This window comes from Astatotilapia calliptera, chromosome 16, assembly GCF_964374335.1.
Source record: "Astatotilapia calliptera chromosome 16, fAstCal68.1, whole genome shotgun sequence".
Lineage (NCBI taxonomy): Eukaryota > Metazoa > Chordata > Actinopteri > Cichliformes > Cichlidae > Astatotilapia > Astatotilapia calliptera.
This window is the reverse complement of record NC_137437.1, coordinates 35238625-35255138: the sequence shown is the minus strand read 5'-3', so window position 1 is coordinate 35255138 and position 16514 is coordinate 35238625. Positions and strand designations below refer to the sequence as shown.

The following is a 16514-nucleotide window of genomic DNA, read 5'->3' as shown; positions in this document are numbered from 1 at the left end:
TCCCTGTTAATGCCCTACCTGGCCCCCTGGCAAAGCTTTGCTAGACCCGCCCCTGCACAGTTACCAGCTGTCAGCTACTTAGAAAAGGATCCTGGTGTTATTTGTCTCTCAGAAACAGTTCATAACTTCAACTCATTCATGTCACCTAAAAGGTAAACCTGTTTCTCCATCACAGCTCTGATGGTTCAGTAAGGACATCTCCTGGTTTCATCTTCATGTTTCCCTCTCACCACATATCCAAACCGACATCATGACCAGCAGCTTTACAGCTGTGGCTCCAGCAAACATCAGCTGATACTTGAAATTAATATTAAATAAATTCTAACAACAGCTGATCAAGCTTAAACGTGCTGCTGTTGTTTAGCGCGACATCCGCTGGTTTCCTCTTTCTGGCGCAAAGTGAGCGATAAACAAACAACAGAGAAAAGCCGATCAGCTGATCATTGATCAGTTTCATGATTGAAATAGCAACAGGAGAGGGAGGGAGAGAATGAGAGAAGAAGAGGCAGCTGTGCAGCAAAGACAGAATAAATCCAGCTTTGTGCCTTTCTCATCCTAGCTGAAGTCTGGGACAAACGGTTCCTTTTCAGCTCAACACGAAACGCGTGATATTTTCTCTGAATACGAGACGATTCAGTTTGTACAGGACGGTTGGAAACTCTACTAACTAACCTTATGAATAAAATAAAGTTCACTATCAGTAGCATCATAGCACCCACCCAGCTGCATAGAAACTCCGTCATGCTAGCTAGCACGCAGTACGAGTTATTGCAACTGACTGTAAAAAGTCAGCATAACGAAAATAAACTCTACCTAAACTTGGTTTATATCTGACCCAGATAGACTGCAGGTCATAACTTCTTACCTGAAGTTCAGTTCACCTGACACTCGGACCAGCGGCCGCCTCGGGTCTCTACTCCTCCTGCCTCCCCTTTCCCTCATCCACCTGCTGGCCTCCACCACTTACCAATGTTACTGAATCTGTGGAAGCACCGCCATAACCACCACCAAACAACTGAGTTATTTTTACACACCGACCAGCATCTGGCCAATCCACCACCTTCCATTGTTTATACCGTTACAAAGAAAAAAAATCATCGGCCCATAAAAACGAAAAATCACCATCGATGGTGGCCAGTCCAGCTGTGGTCGTGCCATCAGTTAACCCTTCGCGTGCCAGCTGTGGCACGCATGCCTGGGGTTGCCGACCCCTGCTCTAATGGATAGGAATTTGTTTCTCTTTGTATAGCTGGCTTCATGCGTGAACCTTACATTCTAAGATTATATTTAGTTATTTGGTTAGTCAGGGATTTGTGTTAAACAGTTCTATTATGGAAGGACAGTTATTTAACCACACAGCACAGCGATATATCACGCTGTCTGCTTCTCAAGTAGCCTACCACCTTTAATTCCAAAGGGCATTTAGTGCAGACTCATTTAGTAAACTCATTGGACACACCAACACACATGCACACACACACTGAGGCATCCAGACACAACACATTTGGTAAAGATAATAAGCACTAGCATAAATGTGTTTTCAAATAAATGAGCCACATCCTCTCTTCACGTCTACGAACACAGCCTCAAATGTAATAATCCATGCGCCCGTATAATCTATTGTGACAGTTGCACACATTTTCAGAGGACTCTTTCCACCGAGGGAAGGATTTCTCACGTTGGCGTTTCTGCTGATTGACTGTCCTTCTAACAGGCCTCCCAGCATCATCTATCCAAACAGTGTAGTGCCACCCCTCGGTTTTTTTAATCAGCAGGTTATGATTGCTTTGGCAAAGATAAATAGAGTTTAATGAGAGTATCTTTGCTGCTGATCACACTCATGCAGGTGTTTCTGTCTCTGTGAGGAGACTTGGTGAAAATGCATTCACTGTGCCCTCCTTAGCCCTGACTTTAGAAACCACAGCCTACAGCTTAAGTTAAATTTACCTTAAAGCTAAGCGTCGATCCTCCAGCAGATGTTGGAAGTTGTGAGTCGGCACTCAGACTGTGATGGTTTCTGCACAAAAAGACTGGCACACCAACACCCAGTCCATTTTTTGAAGTGACTACCAAGCCTCGGATAAGAGCTGCCCTCAGTTTTCTTGAGTGGGTGCCCCCTCCCCACCCTTACCCAGCCACCACCAGCACCAGGTCCAACCCTTCCAAGTACCCCTTGCAGGTTTCCATAACAACCATGACCCCTGGCACTACACCAATTAGAAAACAATCAGCCTTGAGAGACCAGAAAGGAGTAAGCCTGAGAGAGAGGGAGGGAGGTATTGTAGCACTCGGCTGGAAGATAAGTAGAGAGCAATATCGACAAGAAGAGACATAAAGAAAAAACGTCTAGAGTGCATTTGTTTCTGATTTCACAAAGAGAAAGCACAGTTCCTCCTGACTTAATAATAGAGCAGCACAGCATTACTTTTCATTAAGAAATAATACAGCCCCGTGTGGTGGTCTCGCTCGCTGTTTATAACGTTGCAGGTTCAGCAGCTGTGCAGGTGTTGGCAGTTTATTTCCTGCCCTGCAGTCTGAACCAAGCAGTCCATTAGGAAACTGAAACTAGATTTCAAACTAAAATAGTTTATTCAAATAAAAATAAAAACTTTGAACTAAATGATCTTTGAACTGAAATAAAATGCAGCTATAGAGGAAATCTACTTAGTATTAATATCTGTTTATCAGTTTATTTAAAAAAACAAATAAAACTTGCCTGTTGATGCTTTGATGGACGCGTTTACTGACTGAGATCACTGCTTTCAAACAGCTCTGGACTGATTTTCTTAGATTTTGCTTCTGGCAAATTCTCTCCATATGGAAAAGACTAAAACTAAGACTGAAAATAATAAAAACTAAACAGAAACAAGAAAATCTGCTCTGGAAACAAAACTGAATTAAAAACGAAAAGTCAAAATGAAATGAAAACTGCTAAATTATACAGTAATATTACACTTTCTCAGAATTTCTATTATTGTAACATAATAGCCTGTTCAGTCCAATTCAGAGTTATTTATACAAATCACAACAACATTCAGCTCAAGGTGCTTTATATTGTAAGGTAGACTCTACAATAACACATACAGAGACAAACCCAACAATCATATGACCCCATGTGAGCAAGCGCTTTGGTGACAGTGGGAAGGAAAAACTCCCTTTTAACAGGAAGAAGCCTCCTCCACCAGGCTCAGGGAGGGGCGGGGCCATCTGCTGCGACCGGGTGGGGTGAGAGAAGGAAGACGGGGGTTGGTAGTTGTTGTAGTTTCTCACACATAATGCTGTTTGGAGGTCTGCTTTTATATGTTTACGCAGCTCATCACATATACTGACGCGCTGGTTGATACACACATCAGTGGAAACAATATACGCTCCCAGGACGTTCAGAGTTGCGTTGGTGAAACAGAAAAACAGACACAGCGGGCGCTCGTACAGGAAGAAGTTATGAGCTTTTAGCGTTGCTCGGCTGGTCACTGGAGAGGCTTTTTTCCTCTGCGTTAATTAATCAGACGTTCTCTCAGCTCGTCGTGTCACACTCACAAGAATACATACTCACTGTCTTTAACCTGCACACCTTTTCCTCTCCCTCACTGTTTCTCTTACACACACACACAAACACACACACACACACACACACACACACACACACACACACATACACACACACACACACACACACACTGCAGGAAGTCGTCAGGAGTGCCAGGTTTGTCAGTATGAATGCTGTTTGCCACATAAATCTCTCCATGTAGGTAATTAGCGTTTGGAGGGTTTTGTGAGCATGCGTGTCCGGGTGCTTTGTTGTGAGTTACATGATTTTAACTAAAAAACTGAATGAACAACTAAGACTCCATAAACCTGTGGGCCTGATTTTCTGCTCGTATTTACGCTGCACTGGAACTCTGGAGTGATGGAACTGTTGGTCAGTGATGGTAATTCAGCATTTTGGTCTTTTATTTTGCTGCAACAGCTTTGGAGCCTCTTCACTTTCTCTCTGCATCGCTTTGCCACTTTGGTGGCTGCCTGCTAGCTGGCAGGGGAATTACTAACAAAAATATTTTATTTCAGTCAGACAATAAGAAATTGCATTTAATTCCACCTGCACATACAGCACCGTGCAAAAGTCTTGAGTTACTCCTAATCTCACTTTATTTTGCTTCCAAGGATCAAAACTTTCTGCTCATGTTTTAAATAATTAAACCAGTTTTGTTTTTTGGGACACGGCTGCTTTTTCTCCTTGTAGCTGACCATTTTCACAGAAATGTTTGTTTGTTAAAGTACTTAACACTGACCTATGAATTATTCAGAATATATAAGTCACATAACATAAGTATATAAGTATGCATAATAGACAATTTAGTAGTTTGATACTAATTTTGCACCAAACAAGCTGATTCTCAGAGATTTATTATCTGAAAACTTGGTTTATCCAGGTAAAGTCCGCATCGCCTTAAAAAATGTGAGGAAACTGGACAAATGTGGCAGTTCTAAAAAAGGTTTCTACAGAGGCTGAGGATTATCTGTCGTGTCTTTTATGTCCATCTTATCAGAATTAATGGAATTAAGAAACCAGAAAAGCATCATCAGATTATGATCCACCGTGCAGCACCATCTGGAAAACATCTCGTTTAGTGTTCATGATGATAAAAACCCCAAACACACTGCGGGGCAGTAAAAGCATACATAGATAGTGTTCCACTCTGTGTTTTTCTATCAGTCGTGGATCAACCGAGCCTGGCCTTCACCATTACCGAAGCAGTGTGGGATCATCCTACAGAGAACAGAACAAGAAGAGCTTTGGATGTCCTTCAAGAAGCCTGGAGAAATATTCCTGAAGATACTCAGAGAAAGAATGCAGGTGGTCATTGTTTGGATATCTTAAAACAAATTACTGCAGCTTTCTCAGCAAAATATGAAGAAATGAGGGCAGGCTCAAGACTTTTGCACAGCATTGCAGGGTCTGTAAACTGTTCTTTCTTACCTTTTATGACTGTTGTCATGGATAGTTTACAGGGAAAGCTCATGTTTGACCAGTGTTTACATGTGAGACTCCAGATACTCTGTAGGTAAAACATAGAAAACCGAATTTTACAACCAACAGTTACTGTGAAAATGATCGCGCATCATCATTTATAATCTTGCTTATAAACTGAAGCACACAGTTGGATCCAGGAACCAAGGATTGTTTTAGGATTAAAGGAAGTTCAATGAAAGGGGAAGTGGGTTTAAGGACAAAGAGGACGGGAAGAGTGAAGCACGTTAGAAAGAAGAAAGACTGGATTGGCTGCCTGTTGCTAAAGGAACAAGTTAGCAGAAAGAAAATGTAGGATTCAAATCTAAATATGGGCAAAGGCGAATGTGGAGTAAAGAAAAGGGTAGTGGGTGAATAATAATAAGAGAAGAAATACAAGATGAGAGAATTCAAAACTAATAATTTAAATTAAAAGAGGAAAATTCCACACGAGAGAGCGAATATTGTAGGTGGTCCAAATTTTCAGTCTGAGGGGTCGCAAATAAATGCAGGAATGAGAAAAGTGGATCAACTACTGTAGAGAAAAGGAGAAAAGAGGAGGCAGCGAGGGATTCAGAGGGGAAGAGAGGCTAAGTACATGTTTTGGGAAAATTCAACCAATGAGATGAGGGGAAGTCGGTGGACAAAGAGAGGAGAAGGTCAGTGAGTGTCCGAGGCTACAGGGGCAATTAGACTGAGAAAAGTAGATGGGAACACAGAAAAAAGTAAAGGATAAGCTGGACTGAGATGCTTGGAGTAGAAAGTGGTGAATGTGAAGAGGACTAAAAGAGAGGAATGAGAAAAGGTTGTGGGGTGAGGGGTAGTAATGGGGAGCAGACGAGAAAAGAGCCCGAGTGTGTGTTTTCTGGACTCAAAGCGTGTGATTCAGCCTGGCTAATAAGGAAAAGCTCTCAAGAGGCACTCGTGTGCTCCATCCTTTCCTCCCCCTTGCTCTCTTTCCTTCAATAGACCCTTTCTAGGTCTCTCTTCCCCCTGTTGCACTCTCTTCCTCTCATTTAATGATTTCCGCCTCTCGTATTTGCACAAGTAGTTCTCAATGAAAAATAAATTCCATGCAAAGGACATCCGCCCGCGATAGAGCATGTGCGTGGTAAAAGGACACATGGGCACATGCACTCTTCCTCTTCAAAGGACGAGTGCACGCACGTTCACAGACTCGCTAAACGCTGCTATTGTTCATCTGTCATATTATTATTCATACGTTGATGGTTTTCCCTGATTTTCATCTGTCGTGTGTCTACAGATACCTGTGTGCGCTCGGACTGTGTGTTACTGTGTAACAAGACACAATGTAAATACTGCATGTGCGTGTTTCTGTCATACACTCAGTGTGAGCTTCAGTTTTATTTTCTAGCGCTGAATTTGGGCCCCTTGATGGAGTAGTGTGCAGACTCACCCAAACCTACTGCAGAATTAATGCAAACATGAACAGGAAGCATTTAAACAACAACACATCTCTTTTTTCTTAATTTTTATGTCTTTAACGCATACCTGATTTAAATCCTTCCCATTTTCCAGTCTAGGATGTCAACTTTGCCACCTCTTCCATCGCTGCTGCCTTTCTTTTAGGATGAGGTCGTATGGACCAGATATTGAGAAGCATTTCAGTAAAGTGGCTTTGTGGTGGTTTACACATTCGCCTAAAAACCAAAGCATCCCCGGGAAGAGACACAAATCCCTGTGGGGTTACGTCAGGAAGAGCATCCGGGGTAAAAGTGTGCCAAATCAAACACGCGGAGCTTCCCGCTGAGCGTCGTGAATCAGAGAGCAGCCAAAAGCTGAAAGTGGCGCACGGTGTCAGAGTGTAGGTGGTTTGTGCCAGATGTTTTCCCTCAGAGACCACGGTTCATTACAGTAGACCTCCATGTTGACAGTGTGACCCGGGGGATGAATTAACAGTGCAAATGCTTGTGGACTTTGCTTTGTGTCGCCTTCAGACTCGGACTCTCACGCCGCCGTGTGCTTTTGGAGTCGTAATCAGAGGACGGTCTTCAGCATGAAAGTCAGATCACACCAAATGCGACGAGGTCGGTGATGAAGCGAGGAAATCACAGAATGCACAGGAACGTGGTGGGAGCAGGACTTGGCTGGGAAACAGCTGGAAGCAGTGCGGAGCTGCACGAGGAGATGTTTATTTATGGCTTCTAAGGCAGGAGTCTGAGAACTTTGTGATCACATTTTTACAGATATTTGAGTCTGATCAGAGACGTTATAAGAGACGTGGCCCCAACAATTCCTGACCTCAGGTACACCTGATGATGCCACAGAGCAAAACTGGAGGTAGACGTTTAACTTCTTAAAATCTTATTTTGGCGTATCGTAAGAAAACCCTTTAATCGGCTTTGTTTTAGATTTAAATGAAGAAAGAACGTGTAGATCAAGCTTCATAAGGACTCTTATAGGCCCGAAGGTCCACCTATGACACACACACACACACACACACACACACACACGCGTAGGCTTGTCTGGATAATGTTATGCCTGACAATATTGAATCTGTACAGTACTCACAGGCTCACTGATTGCCATGGCGATTGGATGCCAGCCTCCTCTGCCGCTGTGAGCGCGTCTCTTGCACACGCGGGGATTTAGACAGCTAGTCTGATTGATGTCATGGCAGTCGATAGAGTGCTAATTACTCCTCGTGTGCAGACGGCGCCGTATAAGAAGCAGTGTCATATCCTGTCAGCTGCATTTCAAAAACACATGTCACTTCCTGTTAGGCTGTATGGAAAAAGAAAGAAAGCGAGTAGCCTGACAGCCCGTCTGTGTGCCCGCCCCACATACACAACAGCACCCTGTTCCTCGCTCTTTTCATTCACACACACCCTCTCCCTCACTTCCTGCCCCTTCCTGTCTTTCTTTTTTCCCCCCTGTTTCCCCTCTGACCCACCTGCCAGCGTTGGTGATCTTTTGTTGTCAAACTTCATTAGTGGAGATGTCAGCTAATTAGAGCGAAGCTTGGGAGATTAGGAGGAAGAAGATGAAGAGCGAGACGAGGGAGGGAAATGAAGGCAGGGCAGAGGAGATGGAGAGATTAGGATGGAGTGGGAGGGAAGGAGAGATGGATTGTATCAAGCTACAGATGGAAATGACAGCAGAGATGATTACCTGCATAAACTGAGGAAGGTGAAACGGGGCAGGTGTGAGAAATAGATTGCTGTGGAGATTTACTGTAGGAAATTAGCCACGGCAACGAGAAATGCAAAGAGAAAATTGAATACATCATAAACTGTCAAGACGACAGAGCAGATCTATGTTGAAGTCTCATATCCGTGTGAACGAGATGATGGATAATAACTGACACTGATTAAGCTGTTTGGTAGCGTGCAGGTGAGACGGGAACAGCGGAGTGAAGCGAGCTAACGCATCGACCCGGATCCCTTGTTGTGGTCCGGTTGATCCTTGTAAGACACAGCTGATAACGATCCGGCGCTCTACAACTTGACACCGGGGAGAACACACAGGCGGCACACATGCGTTGAAAGAAAAAGTCTGCACCTCTATCTCGTCATCGTCAGTCAATAAAAAGCGATATTTTCTCTGTTGTGCTGCTTCGGTCTTATCGCCTGCAGTCTGTCAGGTCTTTGCTGAGAGATAATGCGGCTTATTTTTAGGCTGTTTGTTTGTGGGTGCGGGTATTTAAGATACAGAATAATTGCTGTGTAACAAGATGAATTTATCTCTTTGGTGAAACTTTAGTGAGAAGCTTGTTTTCGGGGTTTGAGCCTTATGGCTGCCTAACGCGGCTGAATGGGACGTCGATGATCATCAAAAGCACGAGGCGCTCATCTGTAACTGAGACACGTTTCTTTGTTTCTGCAGTGATCTGAATCAGCAGAGGGATGCAAACTAAAAATAAGAGATTTTTACAAAGTTTGCACCGTGCCACGAGCTTCTGGATCAGCTGCAGTTTATGTCTTTAAGCTTTATTGATTTTTTTTCATGGCTTTGTGTTTGTGCTAATGAAAGAAAATGCAACAGAAAAAATCTTGGGGTCAGCAGATCTGTGGATGTTTATTTTCATCCTTTTTCATCCAAGAATGCAGCGCTGACAGAATCTGACACACACACACACACACACACACACACACACACACACACACACACACACACACACGTGTCGGGTATTCATATCTCGTGGGGACCTCTAATTCAGCGGTCCCCAACCCCCGGGCCTCGGACCGGTACCGGTCCGTGAGTCGTTTGGTACCGGGCCGCGAGAGTTGAGGCTCAGGTGTGAAATGTCTGGTTTTCAGGGTTTTTATCGGTTTTCAGCGTCATTTTGTTATCGTTTTTATCGTTGACTCTGTTTTCCTGGGTCTTTTCACGTGTGTTATGAATAAATCTCCTTTTTTTCAGTACCGGTACTAGTTTTATTTCGTTGTATTTATCCGCGACACCTTAAAGGCCGTGAAAATATTGTCGGGCATAAACCGGTCCGTGGCACAAAAAAGGTTGGGGACCGCTGCTCTAATTGACATGATGCTTTCCCTACCCTCTTACCCTAACCATGACCCAACTGTAACCCTATCACTAAAACCACATTTCGAGTGTGAAAAATGCCTTCAAACTTTTTGGGACCAGCATTTTCCTCCCCACAAGTATAGTAATTTCCAATTTTTGATCCCCACAAAGATATGAACACACTCAGACTTTTTTCGTGTCCTTGAGGCCTGGAGTTGCCCACCGCTGCTGTAAAGTATAGCGACATGCATTTTGAGCATTAAACATTCGATTATCTTTAGAGGATTTCAACTTATATCCACTGGATTTGTCCTGAGTGGACCACCTTACTGCCCCGGCTGCTGCACTCAACCATTTTGTGACTTTTACCTTGATTAATCGTGGCACAGATTCAGTAAGGTGCTGGAAACATTCCTCGCAGATCATCGTTGATGTTGACGTGATAGCATCACACAGTTTCTGCAGATTCGTGCACATCCATGATGCACATCTCCCATCCAACCACATTCCAAAGGCAGCCTGTGCAGCTCATACAGGAAACAGGAGACCACACCCCTTGTGGTCGTCTGAGGATGCAGCCCATCTCCTACGAGGCTCGACTTGTTGTGCATTCAGAGATGCTCTTCTGCATATCCTGATAACCTCAGACGATTGTCTGTGAACCCTCAACCACGTCTACCTAAAAGCATTGAACTGCTTTCATGTGATTGGCTGAGTAGATATTTGCACTGATGAGCAGGTGAGCAGGCGTAACCCAGCGTGTACACATGACCCGAGTACACGCCTGACCACAAAACTGCTTTACAGTAAGCTGGGACGCAGAACGTTAGAGATTACAGAAAAAGAAACGGCTTCTTTTATAACGAGTTTAATGACAAGGACATATTTCTTTACTGTGGACGCTGATATATTTCAGGGAGCATCTCGCCATGTTATTAATGGAACAGAATTCTGAATTATTAATAGCAGCATTATTAACAGCTACGCCGAGTTTCCGATTCTGATTTTAAACATTTATAAAATTATTATTGGTCTGACAGAGCAAGAGCAGGAGATTGATCTCCCTGTGCTCTGTGTGTGTGTGTGTGTGTGGGCCCGTGCCCTGCTTTACTTAAATATAGATTAATGAAAACAATATATTTTAGTTGAAAATGTGTTTTGGGCACAGTCTCGTCTACGGTGTGGTGAACGAGCACATAGCAGAGCTGTGCTGCAGTATGAGCCGCTCTCACATGACGCAGGCGTGTTCATGGTTAATGACCGCACCGTAGTTAAACAGTGAAGTCATTCCAGTCTGCGCTCTTTATGGCTCACTCGTTTCTCCACAGCTGATCAATAGCTCCTTCAGGTCCTCTGTGGTCGCGAGCTGTTTGCATACATGTGTGTTTGTCACACTTATTATTTATTCTTCAGCCTGTCCTCTTCCTTTTATGCAGGGTCATAAATCACATGAAGTTCCTGTGTGTGTGTGTGTGTGTGTGTGTGTGTGTGTGTGTGTGTCTGCAGACAGAAACAAATGCTTTGCTCATTCATTGCACATAATTTTCCCTCAGGCCCTCCGTCAATAAAAAGAGCATAAGGTGAGGGACATGGATATATTTGGTGTGCGTGTCATCTGAGTGATGTTAGCTGGTTAGCTACGTATACATCCAGGGTACGTATACCTCCGCCTCTCTATATTTCCTCCAGTTCCTCCTCTTCTTCACAGGAGCACGTGCACTCACGTATGTTTGGACAGATTGATCAAAGAGTGGAGGATAAGTGACGATCTGCCGGGCTCCGTGAGGTTTTTTTACTGCCTTCCATGAGCTGGAATCATATACGACCTTCAGGAAGCTGAATCCTGTCAACATAAAATACACTTTTAACATTGTAGGATATGTTTATGTGATAAAATACATGCTTCAACTCATAAAAGAGAACTGTAAACATTTATTTGAGAGAAGATGATGATGTTTTCATCTCAGTGATGAGTCTAGACTGTAAAACGTGTTTTGCTTGGTCATCAGGTGCAGTTGGCATCTCTGTTCGCTTCTCTTCTTTCACTTCCAAATGTACTCATTTAACAGTGGATGTTATGGTACCTGCTGACACAGCGTTCTTTCACATTTAGGATAGAGTATCAAGTAGAAACACTCCTACACGCACGCACACACACAGACTAGATTGTGTGTCACTCTAATGCATCCTCCTCTGCTGTACATCAGTGCAGCTTTTTAGCATAGTCTCCGGTAAGCTGATAAATGACTGACTAATGACTGCATTTAGTGCGCTGGGGATTTGTTTTCTGTTAGAGGTGGACACTGAAGATTTCATCATTACACAAATATCCAGAGAGTTACTCCGACCACTTACGGCGTTACCGCAGATCTTTAATTGGCTCGTTTTTTTTAGGGTTTGCTTAAATCTAATTTGTTCGTCACATCAGATCTTTAGCAGAGACTGTCAGCTGGATCTGCTCAGACTTGTACATGAGACATACAGTACGGTGCAAAAGTCTTGAGCCACCCTTCAGTTTTTGAAGCCAAACTTTGTAAGCTTTTCTTTTAGATGTGGCTTATTTTTCTCTCATTTTCAGTCCAGTCCTTGTACCTGACCATGTTCAGTTTAAGCCACTTAACACTGACCTGCAAGTTGTTCAACCATAACAAGGCTCCTAACTGAGGGATGAACAGACAACTCAGCAAATTACCAGTTTTAAATTAAACCTTTAGGCAGCCGAAAACATAGAATTTGTTCTCATTTCTTTAGCTGACTCTATGAAAGATGTCAGAGAGCTGTTAACAGTAAACTCAACATCTTTCAGCATGGTGTGCAGTGTGTTTAAAAAAAGAACTGAAGAAACTGGACAAATGTTGGACAAATGAAGAGGTGACAGGCCTAAAAGCTGTCTGCAGCTGAAAGGCACATCCTTAAGAATTAGTAAAAACACAAAAAGACGTGAGATGGAGCTGAGAGATGCATCTGGACCTTGAGGTAATCCTATAAATGATTATCAAAAAATGATCTCAGTGGAAGGAGACTGTCAAGGCCTTACTGAGTGACAAAAGAGAGAGAGGTGCAGCGGGGGAGGCTCTGTCATGGTTCGAGCTGCGTTTTTGTCAGTTGTGTTGACGATCTTGTTAAAACTGATGAATTACCAGCACAGAAAAGTACTACCAAATTTTAATCCACCATGTAATACTCGCTGGAAAGCATCTGCCATGATCCCAAACACACCTGCCCGTGCTGTGAAAGCACACCTGGATAGAAACACACCTCAGCATCAGTGAAGCAGCGTGGGTCATCCTACAGAGAACAGAACAAAAGGCGGAAACAGAAGGAGCACGAGTGGAGAGAGTTCAGGCTATGTAAAGAATAAAGGTGGTCATACCAAATATTGGCAGCACATTCTGTTTTTTGCCTTTTATATCTTATTTTCATGTATGTTTACATGAGTAAATTAGGAAAATTTCAGAAAGAATTCAGAAGAATTTATTGATTCCATGTACAGCATCGGTTTATTTCCACTGATAACAAGACCGACCAGAATAACATCTCATTGTGCAACTCTATTAGATAATATATTTACAAATATAATAGAAGGAAAGATAAAAAGTGGGCTGTTAATCAATGATATAAGTGACCATTTACCAGTCTTTGCATCTTAGAAATGCCATTATAAAGTGAACAACGATGGACATAAGATTATTTACAAAAGAATAAGAACAGAGAAGACCTTAAATTGTCTTAGAAATGAACTTTTAAAGCAAGATTGGAATATTGTGTATGAATAAACAGAAGTTAATAAAGCTTACGAAGGATTTTTAAGAACATTTAACACATTACTTGATAAAAACTGCCCAGTAATTGAAATCAATAGGAAACACAATTATGCAGGAAGACCATGGATGACAAAAGGACTACAAAATGCCAGCAAAAAAAAGAATACCCTGTATCGAGAATTCATAAAAAAGAGAACAATAGAAACTGAAATGAAGTATAAAACTTACAAAAATAAATTAACTAATATAATGAGATCCTGTAAAAGAGAGTATTAAATTAAAAGGTTAGAACACAATAAAGATAACACAAGAGATATATGGAATGTATTAAACAGAATAATCAAAAATGAATCAAGGAATAATGATTACCCTGGGTACTTTATAGAAGGGACAAGAAGTATTAATAACATGGAGGAGATAGTAAATGGCTTTAATGAATTCTTCGTAAACATAGGGCCAAAACTGGCAGAAGAAATAAAGGTTGATGGAATAGAAAGGGACACTGGTGAAAATATTGAAAGGAATAGTAGCTCAATGTTTTTAAGAGCAGTGGAAGAGAAAGAGATTTATGACATAGTTAGAGGACTTAAGAACAAAACCAGTACAGACTGGAATGATATTGATATGGTAACGGTAAAGACAGTTATTGATGGTATCGTAAAACCATTAAAATATATATTCAACTTGTCGTTTCAAAAAGGAGTTTTTCCACAAAAAATGAAAGTTGCTAAAGTTATTCCCATTTACAAAACCGGTGAAAGACATCATTTTACAAACTATAGACCAGTGTCAATACTCTCCCAGTTCTCTAAGATACTGGAAAAACTCTTCATAAAAAGATTTGACAGTTTTGTGGAAAAATATGAATTAATGACAGATAGTCAGTATGGGTTCAGAAACAACAGATCAACAGCTTTGGCACTGATAGATCTAATGGAAAAGATAACGGAATGTATGGATAATAAGAGGTATGCGCTCGGAGTTTTCTTAGATCTAAAGAAGGCGTTTGATACTGTTAATCATGAAATTCTATTAAAAAAACTGGAAAAGTACGGGTTTAGGGGAGTGGTTTTGGAATGGTTAAAAAGCTATGTAGGGAATAGGCAACAATATGTACAAATAAATGAATATAAATCTAATTTGATGGATATAGCTTGTGGAGTACCTCAAGGTTCAGTACTGGGTCCAAAAATGTTTATTATGTACTTAAATGATATCTGCAGAGTATCGGAGATTTTAAAGTTTGTAATATTTGCAGATGACACAAATATACTGTGTTCAGGTGTGGAGTTGCCACAGGTTTTGGAAATGATCACACAGGAATTAACGATATTAAAGAAGTGGTTTGATATAAATAAATTATCATTGAATCTCGATAAAACCAAATTTATGTTGTTTGGAAACCAAAAGAAAAACATCGAAGTAGAAATATGTGTTGACAATGTATATTTAGAAAGAGTAAATGAAATAAAATTTCTTGGGGTGATCATTGACCACAAGCTCTGTTGGAAGCCACACATTACTTATGTTCGGGGGAAATTGGCACGGGGCATTGCCGTCCTGGGGAAAGCAAAGCATATGTTGGATCAGAAAGCACTGCACATTTTATACTGTGCTTTACTACTGCCATATATGAGCTACTGTGTAGAGGTCTGGGGAAACACATACAAAAGTAACACACAAACAATAACTATAATACAGAAAAGGGCCATTAGATTAATAAATAATGTAGGGTACAGGGACCATACAAATGCACTCTTTGTCAAAATGCAAGCTATTAAATTCCAAGACTTGGTGAAGCTTAAAACAGCGCAAATAATGTATAAAGTAAGAAATAAATTACTTCCCAAAGAAATCTGTAAATTGTTCATAGAAAGAGAAGGTGGGTATAACTTAAGAGGGAAATGGAATTTAAAAATACAAAGTGCTAGAACAACTTTAAGAACTATGTCTATCTCAATTGCAGGAGTTAAATTATGGAACAGTCTAACAGAAGAAATAAAAGACAGTCAAAACATAAAACAGTTTAAAGTAAAATATAAAAACCTAATTTTAAATAAGTATAAGAATGAAGAAAACGGGGTTAACCCAGGACGGTAATGTTGCTGGTAATGGTGTTGTGGTTCTTTTTTGTTTTTTTGTTTTGTTTTGTTTTGTTGTTTTTCCATAACTTGTGTATCTGCAAATATACACATTCTGTATTTTTCATATGAAAGAAACTATACTGTGGTGGGGCTTGCTAATTTCTTGTTTTTGATGTTATGTTTTGTTTTACTTCATATGTTTCATATGTTGTTTGTTTAATTTAAGACAAAAAAAAATTAAATGAATGAGAGGTAAAACTTGAGGGGGTAGGGACAAATAAGTAAATACTTCAGCCTACTCCTTTTCAAACAAATAATGGAATGATATTTTGTAATGAATGTTTGAAATGTTTGAAATAAAAATGAACTGAACTGACAATACGATGAAATGAGGTGGCTCAACACTTTTGCACAGTATGATATCACAGATTTATGAAGAGCTGCACCATTTAAACCACCTAAATATTTTATCTTGTAAAAAATATAGCTTTGAATTAAGATTGCAGCAGTGACCTTGTTTTTCATTTGCCGTTAGAGGCCCTCTCAGTGTCGGCTGAAATTACCTCCTGAACAATGGTTATTATTACGTTCTTTCCCAGGAATTAGATCACTTAGGCCACCTCTTTTCTTCTTTGCCTGCCAGCCAGACTGTCAGCGACCAACTGCAACAAACCTGATATGTGAATAAAAATATACCTGCACCTGCATTTCAAAGACGTTTCATGAACAAGCATCTGGCTTTGGGCTTTTTTCTCTCCATCTGTGTGCGTGAGTGCTGCTGGTTGAGACACATCAAAAAGGAACAGATGTCATTTGTTAATCTGAATGCAGCCATGGCCATGAAACCCACAGAGACTGATGGAAACTTGTGGTCATGGAGCTCGTTTCTCATAATCATTTCTCACTAAAAGTGCATTGAAATTTTTTTCTTTCCATGCTATATTTTTTTACTTGAGTCATTCTGGTCATGTGCACGCATTCGTTTAGAATGTATTTTTTACATTATCAAATTATTTTGGAAAGTGTAACCTGCATAACTGTCTTTGCATTAGAATGTGCATGTTCTTTTTGTTTTCATAGTTTAATTTATATTTAATTGTGTTCTGGTTTGCAGCGTTTTGTGTTGTTTCACTTTAAATTTGTTTATAAAGGAAAAAGCTGAAAATTTAA

The 16514-nt window shown here is 41.1% G+C and overlaps 1 protein-coding gene across 8 annotated transcripts in view; it reads left to right on the top strand.

Annotated features, from left to right (window-relative positions):
- LOC113007774 (partitioning defective 3 homolog B-like) overlaps positions 1–16514 on the top strand; it is a 224447-nt gene that overhangs the window by 154326 nt on the left and 53607 nt on the right. Inside the window, exon 22 of one of the 8 annotated variants that reach the window (XM_026144702.2) lies at positions 6967–12873. The exons of 6 other annotated variants lie outside the window; for them this stretch is intronic. In XM_026144702.2, coding sequence (XP_026000487.2) covers positions 6967–7006 — 40 coding nt within the window. In that variant the 3' untranslated portion in view covers positions 7007–12873. Of the gene's footprint in view, positions 1–4714; positions 4848–6966; positions 12874–16514 lie in introns of those variants that run through there. One more of the 8 variants, XM_080291003.1, reaches the window with a different exon arrangement.